The following is a 14,469-nucleotide window of genomic DNA, read 5'->3' as shown; positions in this document are numbered from 1 at the left end:
AGCATGGGTGTTGGGATTGGTTGGGACAAGCAGAAGGAGAATGACAGGGCATGGGAAAGGAGCATGGGTGTTGGGATTGGTTGGGACAAGCAGAAGGAGAATGACAGGGCATGGGAAAGGAGCATGGGTGTTGGGATTGGTTGGGACAAGCAAAAGGAGAATGACAGGGCATGGGAAAGGAGCATGGGTGATGGGATTGGTTGGGACAAGCAGAAGGAGAATGACAGGGCATGGGAAAGGAGCATGGGTGATGGGATTGGTTGGGACAAGCAGAAGGAGAATGACAGGGCATGGGAAAGGAGCATGGGTGTTGGGATTGGTTGGGACAAGCAGAAGGAGAATGACAGGGCATGGGAAAGGAGCATGGGTAATGTTGGGATTGGTTGGGACAAGCAGAAGGAGAATGACAGGGCATGGGAAAGGAGCATGGGATTGGTTGGGACAAGCAGAAGGAGAATGACAGGGCATGGGAAAGGAGCTTGGGTGCGGGGACTTTTTTCATGCATAGTTCGATTTACGCCGGTTAAACACAAGTCGCGACAGAGATCTTCATCGACACACGTGGTGCGCGTCGCTAAAACAGAGGCGTTACCAAGGGCAACTAACAGACCCACATTTTGACCTCTTTGTGAGGTTAGCGACGCTGTTCCTGGATAGTTGGCACTGTTGAATTTGAAAAGAATCAATCAATGAGAAGAAGAAATAACGCCATTTTACACCAGTTGCCGCTCCCGACAGTCATAGTCTCGGCTTGAGTGAGCCCCACTTTGTCTCGGCTTGTGAGCACGTTGTGTGTGAGAGTTCCCGTGTGTTTTCTTCGAGAATTTCTTTTTTGGCTGGAAGTGGAAATCTGTGCTTTTGTCTTACTTTCATGAATAGCGTAACGCTGCAAAACTGAAATATTTGTGTCGTTTCTGATGAAGGATTGCTAACTGGCCGCAGTAACTCAGACAAAACAGGAATTGCAGTTTTGCAAAACATTTCTTTTCTTGTTAGAGATCCGGACTTGTTTTTCCTCGTCTAAAGAAAACAAAGGATAAAACAAAGCAAAGCAAAACCGACACAGATACGACCGTCTTTGTTCACGTCAGTTGCTGTACCGCCATGCTTTGAAAACTAGTTCGAAAAATTGATCAGCAAACAGATAAAAGCTAAGAGAACACGTCGATTCGTCAAACAACAAGAATACACCAACAACGACAAAATAAAAAGAAAGAGACCAGAAGCAGTTGCAACAACAGCAAAGAATCAAAAACAAAGAGAAGGGGAAATTAGTCGCAAAAGCACCAGCAACGACAACGACAACGACAACGACAACGACAACGACAACGACAACGACAACCGCAACCAAAAGCTAACCTCTTTCCACATTGGGGTTTTGTTCGTTTCGGTCTTGGTCAAATCTCAAGCTCCAAGGAATCTTAATACCCGCCATAGCACTTCTTTTCGGATAACCAAAGGGTACGCCTACTCCAACTCATCACCATGGGATTCAAGATGCCCCACATCACGGTGATTATCGGCGTCGTGTGCATGGGGGTGGCCCTCCTCTTCCAGATCGTCGGGGTGGCCACTGCCGGGTGGCTAACTCAAAATACAGTTGGTTATGGTCTCTGGTCTGTGTGTGATGACAATGGGAATTGTGTCGACTATACGATCATACCTGGTAAGTTGATTTTGAATTTCCTCTCTCTCTCTCTCTCTCTCTCTCTCTCTCTCTCTCTCTCTCTCTCTCTCTCTCTCTCTCTCTCTCTCTCTCTTTGTCTCTATATATCGATATATATATCTCTCTCTCTTTCTCTCCCATTTTCTCTCTCTCTCTCTTTCTCTCTCTCTCTCGCCTTGTCTGTCTGTGACACACACTCTCTGTGTCTCTCTCTCTTTCTCTCTCCCTCTCTTTCTCTCTCTCCCCCCTCTCTCTAACTCTCTCCCTCTCTCTCTCTTTGTCTCTATATATCGATATATATATATATCTCTCTCTCTCTCTCTTTGTCTCTATATATCGATATATATATATCTCTCTCTTTCTCTCCCATTTTCTCTCTCTCTCTCTTTCTCTCGCCTTGTCTGTCTGTGACACACACTCTCTGTGTCTCTCTCTCTCTTTCTCTCTCCCTCTCTTTCTCTCTCTCCCCCCTCTCTCTAACTCTCTCCCTCTATCTCTCCCTCTCTCTTTATTCCTAACTCCTGGATAAGCTGTGTTAATAGACAATTTTGTGTTTTGGGTGGTATTCTCAGAGCTATTCTGCAGTTATGCTGAAACTATCATTTTTTCTCCATCGTGCCTTGCTTATATGTGTAATTTGTTCTATATTATGTACTTGATGTTGCCACGACTGTATTATTAGTATAGTCATCATCACCTGTAACGTGTGCATGTATATTGGTGTGTGTACTTTAATGTTATACTTCTTTGCTGTATCTACTTAAGTAGAAATTGCGGATAGCGCGCGCGCGTGTGTGTGCGTGTATGTGTGTGTTTGTGTGTTTGTGCGTGCGTGTGTGTGTGTGTGTGTCCCGAGGCCAGATTGTAAGAACAGGCCCAGCTTTAAATCTTCATCCTTGTAAAATAAAGTTCAGGTCTCTCTATCTCCCTCTCTCTCTTTCCCCCAATCTCTATTTTTCTTTCTCTTTCTTCCTCTCTCCCTCCTTTTTTGTACAAGGTGCACTAAACAGGAAGGGAATTGACATTTGAAGAACGCGTCGCCATCACCATTCAAATACAGCCGTTAGCTTATCAAGCACCTCTCTTGCGGTATTCCTGATATGCCATAACACAAGAAATACACCAGATAGCTACACAAAACAACCTGTTCTGGATAGATAATTGATTTGAATTTCTCCATGTCACTGAAAGTTGCCAAGCAGCTGTAGGAGCCAGGTAATGCCTAACTACTACTAGTTGTGCCTATTCTGAATTTTTCTCCATTTTTATTGGCACCTTACGTTTTTGGGGGGTACCCTTATTTGAGTGGCGGTCACGTGACCCCTGTAAAATACATCTTTGATCCGAAAAGTGTGCCAGATAGCCAAGTTAAGTGCTTTAAATGGCACAGACAGTTTGAATGAAACGACACGAGAGTTAGCGCTTAAGTTGGGGTACGACACTTTTCTTGCATAGTATATATACATTTGGGTCAATCGCGGCAAAGTGAAGAACGTTCTTAAAACGCTAAATGCCTTTTTACACTTATTACTGTTAAAAATCTCGATCACATTTAATAAGTAAAAAATCTCGATCACCTTTAATAATTGAAAAATCTTGATCACCTTTAATAATGTAAAAATCTCGATCACCTTTAATAAGTTAAAAATCTCGATCACCTTTGATAAGTTAAAAATCTCGATCACCTTTAATAAGTTAAAAATCTCGATCACCTTTGATAAGTTAAAAATCTCGATCACCTTTGATAAGTTAAAAATCTCGATCACCTTTGATAAGTTAAAAATCTCGATCACCTTTGATAAATTAAAAATCTGGATCACCTTTAATGATGTAAAAAATCTTGATCACCTTTAATGATGTAAAAAAAAATCTTGATCACCTTTAATAAGTTTTATTTTTGTGTTCGGAGTGACGTCTCGCAAATCCAACACAAAATCCCGCAAGTAGTCAATAGACAAATATATAGTGCTGTTTTAGTGTGATGTTTCTTGCACGGTCGATTAATGGTTCGTCGGGAGGGGACCGGCAAAACCGGTTGCTACCGCTCTTGTTGTCAGAACGCTGAACATTCACAAGAGGAATCGTTGTCTGGTGGCGGCGGCGGTGCTAGTGTGTGTGTGTCGGGGGGGGGGGGGGGGCGTGCGTGCGTGCGTTCATGCGTGAGTGAAAGAAAGAAAACTAAAATGCATAAAGTGTTTATTGCTGTTGCCAGAAATAGAAAAGTCTTCAACTTTGTGCCCTAGCAAATAATGTCCATAATTATCATGGACATAGTTTCCATCCTTCTCTGTCTCCTCTTCCTTTACATCATCATCATCATCATCATCATCATCATCATCATCATCATCATCATCATCACCATCATCGTCGCCTTTCTTCTCCTGCATCACAATGCGCAAAGGAATGTAAACAGTAAATCGAGAAAATTAATGATTGAACGAAGCCTGAAACGCCGAGGTCAATATGAAGCACGCTTTTCTGCGCAAGTTCTGAGAAAGCAAGTGCGTGGATAGATTTACAAAAGCAAGAAGGGTTACAGTTTTGGGACAATTAATTCAGGACAAAACAAAACATTCACAAGAACCTCGACCATAGACCAAATAGCCTGGACCGCCAACTCGTCACGTGACCCTTCGAGGTTACGACGCTCGACTTTCACAAGGGCGCTTAGCGTCCGGTTTGAAAGACAGTGAAAAGAAAGCACGCCCCAGTTATTTGTGACAATGGGAGGTGACAATGAACTGGATTTTCCAAAACTCCAAACTAAACTTAACAAAACTCATCGAAAAACATGTTCCATTTGCACTTTAGCTGAGTTTATTTTAGCATTTTCAGAACTTACCTCGGCAACTTCGTCCATGTTTACAATCGACACCGGATATGACATCCCCCTGATTTCTGAAAGGCCAAGAAGAGCGGGGTAGTAGTTGCGCTGAGAAGGATAGCACGCTTTTCTGTACCTCTCTTCGTTCCTAAATGCGAGGGGCCGCTACCTCGTAATAGAGAGAAAGAGCGGAGAGAGAGCTAGTTGGCGGTCCAGGATAAACGGTCTATGCCTCGACCTAACGGTCTTTTATGACCACAAACAAGAGACACGACAGACAAAAATATACCGAGCAACAAAAGAAACGCGAAAAAATTCGTCATTGTTTGATTGACAAAATCTCCAACAATTATAGAGTTAGAATTATTAAACCACAAAAGTTTGATGAAGGCATGTTTGACCTTGCTTTTGTGTGATTATTTTGATGCTGTGACTGTTTTAACACACGGGACAATCAGGTTTAACGTTAAACACATAATGCGCGCTCGCAGCACGTGCAAGTGGAGCAGGAGAAATCTGATGTGTGAGATTGTGTTCACTAATGCATTAGCAACCAAAAGAGACCATGGCACGCTTGCTGCCAGTCTCACTTTTGAAACAGCCAGGATGCCAAGGTTGACACCACCAAAATGCCAGGTCGATTTAAAGCTGGGGATGATCCAGAAGCGCTGGCATGTGCTTTAAACGTGCATATGTCAACAGTCTAATCACCTTCAGCAATGTTCTGTTGGCATTGGAAGCACTGCAGTTATGCAACGCGGTGGATTTTTCGCATTACCCCAATAAGACAAAATCGCAATTTCCTGCCACAACGTCTTCGAGATCGATTCAATACAGCCACTGTCTACCAGGAACATCATTGGAAGCCACCAGTGTCCGATCAGTGGCCAGAGAGCGCGATAAAGACTGACTGAGCAAGACCTCCAAAATGTCGTAAACGTTAAACCTGCTTGTCCCGTGTGTTGAAACAGTCGCAGCATCACAATAATCACACAACAGCTAGGTCGAACATGCCTTCATCAAACTTTTGTGGTTTGATAATTCTAACTCTATAATTGTTCGAGATTTTGTCAATCAAACATTGCAGAATTTTTTCGCGTTTCTTTTGTTGCTCGGTATATAGATAAATATTGCTATGACCTTTCTGAAAATGTCCCCAAAATGACCGCAGCAACGACAAAAAAGACTTTTTAATTCAATTCAAACTTGATCACAAAAACACGCAACAGACTACTTTACCCCTTTAAGGACTTCCTTCATTCAGCCCGATTAAGTTGACATCGCGAAGTCTTTTATCGAAAATTTCGTGCAGCAAGCTCCGGTAAGTCGGCTTCGTGCAGCAAGCTTCGTACAGCAAGCTCCGGTAAGTCGGCTTCGTGCAGCAAGCTTCGTACAGCAAGCTCCGGTAAGTCGGCTTCGTGCAGCAAGCTTCGTACAGCAAGCTCCGGTAAGTCGGCTTCGTGCAGCAAGCTTCGTACAGCAAGCTCCGGTAAGTCGGCTTCGTGCAGCAAGCTTCGTACAGCAAGCTCCGGTAAGTCGGCTTCGTGCAGCAAGCTTCGTACAGCAAGCTTCGTACAGCAAGCTCCGGTAAGTCGGCTTCGTGCAGCAAGCTTCGTGCAGCGAGCTCCGTGCAGCAAGCTTCGTGCAGCAAGCTTCGTGCAGCAAGCTTAGGTAAGTCGGCTTCGTGCAGCAAGCTTCGTGCAGCAAGCTTCGTGCAGCAAGCTTCGTGCAGCAAGCTTCGGTAAGTCGGCTTCGTGCAGCAAGCTTCGTGCAGCAAGCTTCGTGCAGCAAGCTTCGTGCAGCAAGCTTCGTGCAGCAAGCTTCGTGCAGCAAGCTTCGGTAAGTCGGCTTCGTGCAGCAAGCTTCGTGCAGCAAGCTCCGTGCAGCAAGCTTCGGTAAGTCGGCTTCGTGTAGCAAGCTTCGTGCAGCAAGCTTCGTGCAGCAAGCTTCGGTAAGTCGGCTTCGTGCAGCAAGCTTCGTGCAGCAAGCTTTGGTAAGTCGGCTTCGTGAAGTCGACTTCGCCCATTTTATATCAGGCTTTAGAAAACAAGAGGCGAAGCCTTCAAGGCTCACGTAAGAAATAAACAAACAGTAACACAAACTCAATCACTCCGTCACACATACACACCCACACACACAGTAAGCTTAGGTGACACTGTGCAAGAAAGAGAGACACTAGATCTAGATCTGTCTGTCTGCATGTAGCCTACTTACAGGGACACGACTGCCAAATAGTCTCGGCCCGCTCAAAATAACAATGACCGAGACCACACACACCACGCGAGAGAGAAAGACTACAGGGAGGCATGCCGTCATGATGCATTAATTGACGTCAAACACTTTTGACCGTGACGTAATCTTATGCGAGCTTTATCCATAGTCTTGGATAACCACTCACACATAGACTCGGAAATGTTAAAGTTTCTACCACAGACATACACACGCACAAACACACACACACACGCACACACACACGCACAAACGCACAGACAGACAAAGTTACGATCGCATAGGCTACACTTCGTGAGCCAATGACAGGTTTACATTGTGAACATAGTGATTGCTATTAAAGACTGGCTGGATGTGGTAATGGACTTCGGTATCCTGGGTGTGTTGCTATAAAAATAAAAAAATAAATAACAAGTCGCGAAAGGCGAAATTACTACATTTAGTCAACCTGTGGAACTCAGAATAAAACTGAACGCACTGCATTTTTTTACAATGACCGTAGTCCGCCGCTTGTGCAAAACAGAGTGAAACTGACGAGCCTGTTTAGCGCGATAGTGGTTTCGCTGTGCTGCATAGCACGCTTTTCTGTACCTCTCTTCGTTGTAACTTTCAGTCAGGGGCGGACGAGGGGGGGTGCACAGGGTGCACGTGCACCCCCCCTCCAGGAACAACAAAAAAAAAAATTGGAAAGCTGATTCTATGACCATTTATAAGTTCAAATGGCACCAGATGGCACCATTTTGCTTCTTTGAGCCAACATTTTTTCCGGGGAGGCAAGCCCCCGGACCCCCCCAAGCAAATTCGGGCGCTTCGCGCCCATCACATTCACTTTCGATTCGAAGTGCACCCCCCTTTCAAAGCAACTGATCCGCCCCTGTTTCTGAGCGTGTTTTTAATCCAAACATATCATATCCATATGTTTTTTGAATCTGGAACCGACAAGGAATAAGATGAAATTGTTTTAAAATCGATTTCGGAAATTTAATTTTGATCATAATCTTTATATTTTAAATTTTCAGAGATTGTCTTTAATCCAAATATAACATATTTATATTTTTTGTTTGTTTGTTTGTTTGCTTAACGCCCAGCCGACCACGAAGGGCCATATCAGGGCGGTGCTGCTTTGACATATTACGTGCGCCACACACAAGACAAAAGTCGCAGCACAGGCTTCATGTCTCACCCAGTCACATTATTCTGACACCGGACCAACCAGTCCTAGCACTAACCCCATAATGCCAGACGCCAGGCGGAGCAGCCACTAGATTGCCAATTTTAAAGTCTTAGGGTATGACCCGGCCGGGGTTCGAACCCACGACCTCCCGATCACGGGGCGGACGCCTTACCACTAGGCCAACCATGCTGGTCATATTTATATGTTTTTGGAATCAGGAAATGATGTAGAATAAGATGAACGTAAATTTGGATCGTTTTATATAAAACAAAGTTTTATTACAATTTTCAGATTTTTAATGACCAAAGTCATTAATTAATTTTTAAACCACCAAGCTGAAATGCAATACAGAAGTCCGGCCTTCGTCGAAGATTGCTTTACAAAAATGTCAATCAATTTGATTGAAAAATGAGGGTATGACAGTGCCGCCTCAACTTTTACAAAAGGCCGGATATGACGTCATCAAAGACATTTATCTAAAAAATGAAAAAAAAACGTCTGGGGATATCATACCCAGGAACTCTCATGTAAAATTTCATAAAGATCGGTCCAGTAGTTTACTCTGAATCACTCTACACACACACACACACACACACACACACACAGACAGACAGACACACATACACCACGACCCTCGTCTCGATTCCCCCCTCTATGTTAAAACATTTAGTCAAAACTTGACTAAATGTAAAAACCACAACACACCACTTCAGCCCTTAGAAAATGACACGTATACATTATGAAAATGGAGATTGCTATTTAAGACTGGCTAGATGGGGTAATAGACTTCGGTATCCTGGGTGTGTTGCTATAAAAAAATAAAAAATAAAAAAATTTAAAAACCACAACACACCACTTCAGCCCTTAGAAAATGAAACGCATACATTATGATTTTGGCCGTTGTGGTTTCAGACTGGTTTGATGCGGTGAGGACGTTCGGTATCCTGGGTTTGCTGGTGATCATCGGAGCAGTGGTGGTGGGCGTCCTCATCATGTTCATGGAGAACCAGCACCTGGCTCTCATCGCCGCCGTCATCTCCTTTGTGGCAGGTACGGTACCCAGCCATCCACCCCTTGGTGGACCACACATTTTTGTTTAGGCAAAAAATGCTTTGTTCCGGTGACAAGCGCCCCCCCCCCCCCCCCCGACCACCACCCCCGAATGTTTTTCTACGATTGTAAACTGAAAGACACCATGCTCTTAAAACCCTTACCACAGTTGTCGTCCTTGCTGTTGCCATAGATTTCTGCTGTAGTAGTAGTAGTAGTAGTATTTGTTGTAGAAGTAGTAGTTAAAGTAGTAGTAGTAGCTGCAGCAGCAGCAGCAGTTGTAGTGGTAGTAGTACATGTTGTAGTAATGGTAGTAGCAGTAGTACATGTAGTAGTGGTAGTAGCAGTACATGTAGTAGTAGTGGTAGCAGTAGTAGTAGTAGAAGTAATAATAGCAGTAGTAGTAGTAGAAGCAGAAGTAGTAGTAGTAGTAAAGCTTTATTGAAACTAATAGTTAAAGGTTACAGGGTCTAGCCAGGCACTTCGATACCTGCTCCGTCACAATTTATTGTTAAAGTGATATAATCTAGCAAACAAACTGTCTTTCATCGCCCCAAGAGCTATACATTTCAGGTGCGGGGTTGTAGTTATGTGACCACACATCAGAAATACCTTAAAAATAAACGTTCGATCGTTCAGTTACTCAAATTGAAAACGGCTGTGTATTGAATGGAAATCCCAAACTGTAATTCTCATTGTGGCGCATTTTTGCGCCAGTCATAATTTTCGTCCTAACTTTCGCCCCCTGAGTGTTCCTAGAGATACCGATTTAAAATTGAGCCGAGAGCTACCTACAGAGTTCGTTTTGGGTGTTGAATAGATGACAGCACACACGAGGAAGGTCTTAGAATTAGGGTTGAGGGTTCTATTTTTCAAATCTAAATGCTGTATTTGGTGGTCGTTTTAGACGGTGATATTCTCCAACGGACAGGTTTTGTTTTATGTCATGTGAAGCGTTTAAGTCCTGTATGGCACGTAATGTACATGCGTATGCTAGATTATAGGTTTGACTTCCTCAATCCAACGGTTTTAATCTGCTTTGACGAATGGGTATCTATGAAAACTAAATAAAGTATGATGACGAACGGAAGTCCTGACTCCTGACACAGGAGAGCTGGGCGAAGCAATGCGCTCGCTATTCAAAATTCATTTAACTATTTGGCATAGTTTCGGAGTAGTTTTGAGCAAATCATTGCAGGTGTTTCTAAATTACAGTGCAACGAATGTCCCTTGAACTTTTGAAGTTCCAAATTGTCAGATCACTTTCCAAAATGGCGCCTTGTGTGTACAGTGAAACCTCCCTTGTAAGACCCCCAACCTCCCCTTTTTTAAAACCTTGATTTTTTTCTATTCATAACGTCTGTAAGTTTACCCCCATTTAAAGACTCCCTCCTTTTTAAGACCTGATTTTCACAGATTTGTGAAGGTCTTAAAATGGGGGCTCCACTGTACTAACTTTAACGGGTGTGAACTGTTACAGCCGTGTGCCTGCTGATCGAGTTCGCCGTGTTTGCGGGGGAGCATGAGGAGATCTTCGGCTCGACCTTGGACTACGGCTACAGCTTCGCCCTCACCATCGTCGCATTCCTTCTCTGTCTGGCCGGGGGCGTCTGCTTCTTCCTGCCCAAGGTGCTGGGCTGATGGGCTCTTGGTCGTCTGCTGCTTGTCGTCTGCTGTTTGTCATCTGCTGTGTCCTACAAGCTTACCGTTCAAAAACGCCACAAAATCAAGAACACAAAGCCCAGTTTATTGAATGTTCAACTGTCCACTTATAAATTAGACGCAACATTATCAAACAATGCCTTACATTCTGATCAAGCTCAACAACGTCTGAGAAGAACAAAGAATACTCCAACGTATTGACACTATGCAAATGAATCACCCTGGCTGCAGTCTGGTTGTGTGTTTCTAAGTGGAGGAATGGTCTTATCCCATGTTAAAGCCAGGTGAAAGTCGAATCTTTCCCAAGGGAATAACTGTTCCCGCCTTTTCTTGCGGCGACTTTACATTTGTGTGGTTGTTCCAAATAAGGTTGTGTCGTTTCAACCGTATCTAAATTAATAACGAGTTTCCAGAGGTATTGCAGTTCACTGCCTTGACCTCATGTCGACTAAAAAAAAGAGCTGTACTGTCAATCACAGATTGATCTTTTTACCAGAACTAGACAAAGAGCTTTAAGTACTGTTAATCACAAATTGATCTTCTTCCCAGAACTAGAAAAAGAGCTTTACTTATGATCACAGATTGATCTTCCCAGAACTAGAAAAAGAGCTTTACTGTTAATCACAAATTGATGTTCATCCCAGAACTAGAAAAAGAGCTTTACTGTTAATCACAGATTGATCTTCCCAGAACTAGAAAAAGAGCTTTACTGTTAATCACAAATGGATCTTCCCCCAGAACTAGAAAAAGAGCTTTACTTAGGATCACAGATTGATCTTCCCAGAACTAGAAAAAGAGCTTTACTGTTAATCACAAATGGATCTTCCCCCAGAACTAGAAAAAGAGCTTTACTTATGATCACAGATTGATCTTCCCAGAACTAGAAAAAGAGCTTTACTTATGATCACAGATTGATCTTCCCAGAACTAGAAAAAGAGCTTTACATATGATCACAGATTGATCTTCCAAGACCCCAACACTAGCTGTAAGTCAGCGATCTGAAGAGTTCATTACTGTAGGCCTACACAGGCAGCTAGCAACTTTAGGAGCAAGAACCCTCACTTTGCGCCTTTTTATTTCTTTTTGTATTAAAATAAAGAGTAACGAAAAAATACATCATTCTGTTCCAAGTGTGTGTGTTTGTGTGTGTGTGTGTGTGTGTGTTTGTGTGTGTGTGTTTGTGTTTGTGTACATACATGTTTTTGTTGTGTGAATATGTGTGAGAGAGTGTGTGTGTGTGTGTGTGTGTGTGTGTGTGTGTGTTTACTAACGTGTATGTGCGTGCGTTAGAGCGTTTGTGTGTACATTAATGTTTTTGTTGTTTGAATAGGTGTAAGCGTGTGTGTGTGTTTGATTAAGTGTACGTGCGCGCGTGAGAGCGTTTGTGTGTGTGTACATAAATGTTTTGCTGTGTGAATATCATTGAGCGTGTGTTTGCTTGATTGAATGTGCGTGCGTGCGCGCGTTAGTGTGTGTTTGTCTTTGTACCTGCGCGCGTTAGTGTGTGTTTGTCTTTGTACATACACGCGTTAGTGTGTGTTTGTCTTTGTACCTGCGCGCGTTAGTGTGTGTTTGTCTTTGTACATGCGCGCGTTAGTGTGTTTTTGTCTTTGTACCTGCGCGCGTTAGTGTGTGTTTGTCTTTGTACCTGCGCGCGTTAGTGTGTGTTTGTCTTTGTACATGCGCGCGTTAGTGTGTGTTTGTCTTTGTACATGCGCGCGTTAGTGTGTGTTTGTCTTTGTACATGCGCGCGTTAGTGTGTGTTTGTCTTTGTACCTGCGCGCGTTAGTGTGTGTTTGTCTTTGTACCTGCGCGCGTTAGTGTGTGTTTGTCTTTGTACCTGCGCGCGTTAGTGTGTGTTTGTCTTTGTACATGCGCGCGTTAGTGTGTGCATGTGTTTGTCTTTGTACCTGCGCGCGTTAGTGTGTATTTGTCTTTGTACATGCGCGCGTTAGTGTGTGTTTGTCTTTGTACATGCGCGCGTTAGTGTGTGTTTGTCTTTGTACCTGCGAGTAGTAAGGAAGCGCACGTACATGCGCGCGTTAGTGTGTGTTTGTCTTTGTATATGCGCGCGTTAGTGTGTGTTTGTCTTTGTACATGCGTGCGTTCGTGTAGGCTATATTTGAGCGTGCGTTTATGTGCCTATTTACGTGATAAGTGTGCGCATATGAATGTTTGTGTTTTAGTCACGCGCGCGGCGCGTGTGTGTGTGTGTGTGCCAGTGTTTATGTGTGGGCAGGTATCTATGACAAAACCCTGGGTTAAATGCTTGTTGCATGTCTCGCGGGAAAAAGTTCTATTCCTTCTCCGTCATAGTGTGTGTGTGTGTGTGTGTGTGTGTGTGTGTGTGTGTGTGTGTGTGTGTGTGTTTGTACATGTGGGTGCGTGCTTGTGTGTGTGTTTGTCTTCGTACATGCGTGGGTGCGTGTATTCTATGTGAGCGTGCGTTAATGTCTATTGTGGTTAAGTGTGCGTATATGATTGTGTGTGTTGGTGTCGTGTGTGTGTGTGTGTGTGTGTGTGTGTGTGAGTGTGAGTGTGTTTTAAAAGGCGCGCAGTGTTTGTGTGTGTGTGTGCGTGTTTGTCTCAGGGTGTGTGCGTGTGTGTGTTTGTGTGTGTGTGTGTGTGTGTGCGTGTGTGTTTTATAAGGGGCGCAGTGTTTTCCACGCCAGTTATTGCTTGCTGTCAAGGGAATAGTGAAGTTTCATATTCACGCAATTTGATCCTTTTTTCCCGAGCGAGTTCGTCCCACGTCGATTTGAGTGTGTGAATGCGCGCGCGCGTGTGTGTGTGTGTGTGTGTGTGTGTGTGAATGCGTGTGTGTGTATCAGTGTATAATTATGTGTGTATGAAATTGTTGGCAGGTATTGCTCTGTTAAATCACAATACTAATTGTTCCTTCTCCCTCAGTCTGTGGGTGTGTGTGTGCAGATTTATTTAACAGACCTGTTTACCCTCCCGGATTGTCCGGAATTATTACGGAATTGGGGTCTAACGTCCGTTATTACGGAAATCTACCGGAAATTCCGGTGTGTGTGAGAGAGAGAGAGAGAGAGAGAGAGAGAGAGAGAGAGAGAGACAGAGAGAGACAGAGACAGAGAGAGACAGAGACAGAGAGTGTGTGTGTGTGTTTTTTTTTATAATTCACGCAGTAATTTCCAGTGTTTTCTCCGCCAGTTATTGCGTGCTGTCAAGAGAATCGTGAAGTTTCATATTCACGCAATTTGATCCTTTTTTCCCGAGCGAGGTCGTCCCAAGACGATTTGTGTGCCGTACCACTACCGCGTGAAATTCGATCTACGACCAACATGGGAGTCAGCTATACAGGGCCAGGTAAATTAAACCAAAAAAACAAAACACCAGTAAAATCAAGTGCGTTTATTTTCATTTACTTCAATCGAGATATACTTGCTGGATTCCCTTAACGAAGGAAGAGGAAAAAAAACAGACCGAAAATAACGTAAGTGAAGCCTTAAATTGGTAAACTCTCCTCTGATGCGTCCGTGTACTGTTTTGTTTCATGTACTTCAATGAGATATACTTGCTGGATTCCCTAAACGAAGAGAGAGAGAGAGAGAGAGAGAGAGAGAGAGAGAGAGAGAGAGAGAGAGAGAGAGAGAGAGAGAGAGAGAGAGAAAACATCAGATATACTTGCTGGATTCCCTAAACGATAAGAGAGAGAGAAAAAACGGACAGAAAATAACAAAAGTGTAGCCTTACATTGGGAAACGCTCCTCGGATGTGAGCGTGCACTGGTTTGTGATGCGACAAACTTCGTTATAACGCGATATGTTAGAAATAGCTTCGATGTACCGTAAAGTACCTTGTAAGCGACCATTCACCCTTTCGCACAGGTTTCTCACA

General features: G+C 43.7%; 2 protein-coding genes across 4 annotated transcripts in view; both read left to right on the top strand.

Annotated features, from left to right (window-relative positions):
• Nucleotides 1-14,469, top strand: part of LOC138980533 (calmodulin-beta-like) — a 118,364-nt gene that overhangs the window by 59,991 nt on the left and 43,904 nt on the right. The window lies entirely within an intron of this gene.
• Nucleotides 492-11,735, top strand: LOC138980509 (transmembrane protein 47-like). Its single transcript, XM_070353394.1, has 3 exons — nt 492-1,666; nt 8,806-8,943; nt 10,424-11,735. Exons 1-3 carry the CDS (start codon nt 1,486-1,488, stop codon nt 10,582-10,584), a joined length of 480 nt encoding a protein of 159 aa, XP_070209495.1. The 5' UTR covers nt 492-1,485; the 3' UTR covers nt 10,585-11,735.

Source organism: Littorina saxatilis, linkage group LG11 (genome assembly GCF_037325665.1).
Source record: "Littorina saxatilis isolate snail1 linkage group LG11, US_GU_Lsax_2.0, whole genome shotgun sequence".
Classification (NCBI taxonomy): domain Eukaryota; kingdom Metazoa; phylum Mollusca; class Gastropoda; order Littorinimorpha; family Littorinidae; genus Littorina; species Littorina saxatilis.
Note: the sequence above shows the minus strand (reverse complement) of the source record. Positions and strands in the feature narration are given on the sequence as shown.

Bases quoted from the DNA above. Each gene is read 5' to 3' on its own strand.
- LOC138980509 (XM_070353394.1), top strand. From the start codon at position 1,486: ATGGGATTCAAGATGCCCCACATCACGGTGATTATCGGCGTCGTGTGC. The intron at 1,667-8,805 runs GTAAGTTGATTT...TTGTGGTTTCAG, and splicing joins CGACTATACGATCATACCTG to ACTGGTTTGATGCGGTGAGG. The intron at 8,944-10,423 runs GTACGGTACCCA...GAACTGTTACAG, and splicing joins CGTCATCTCCTTTGTGGCAG to CCGTGTGCCTGCTGATCGAG.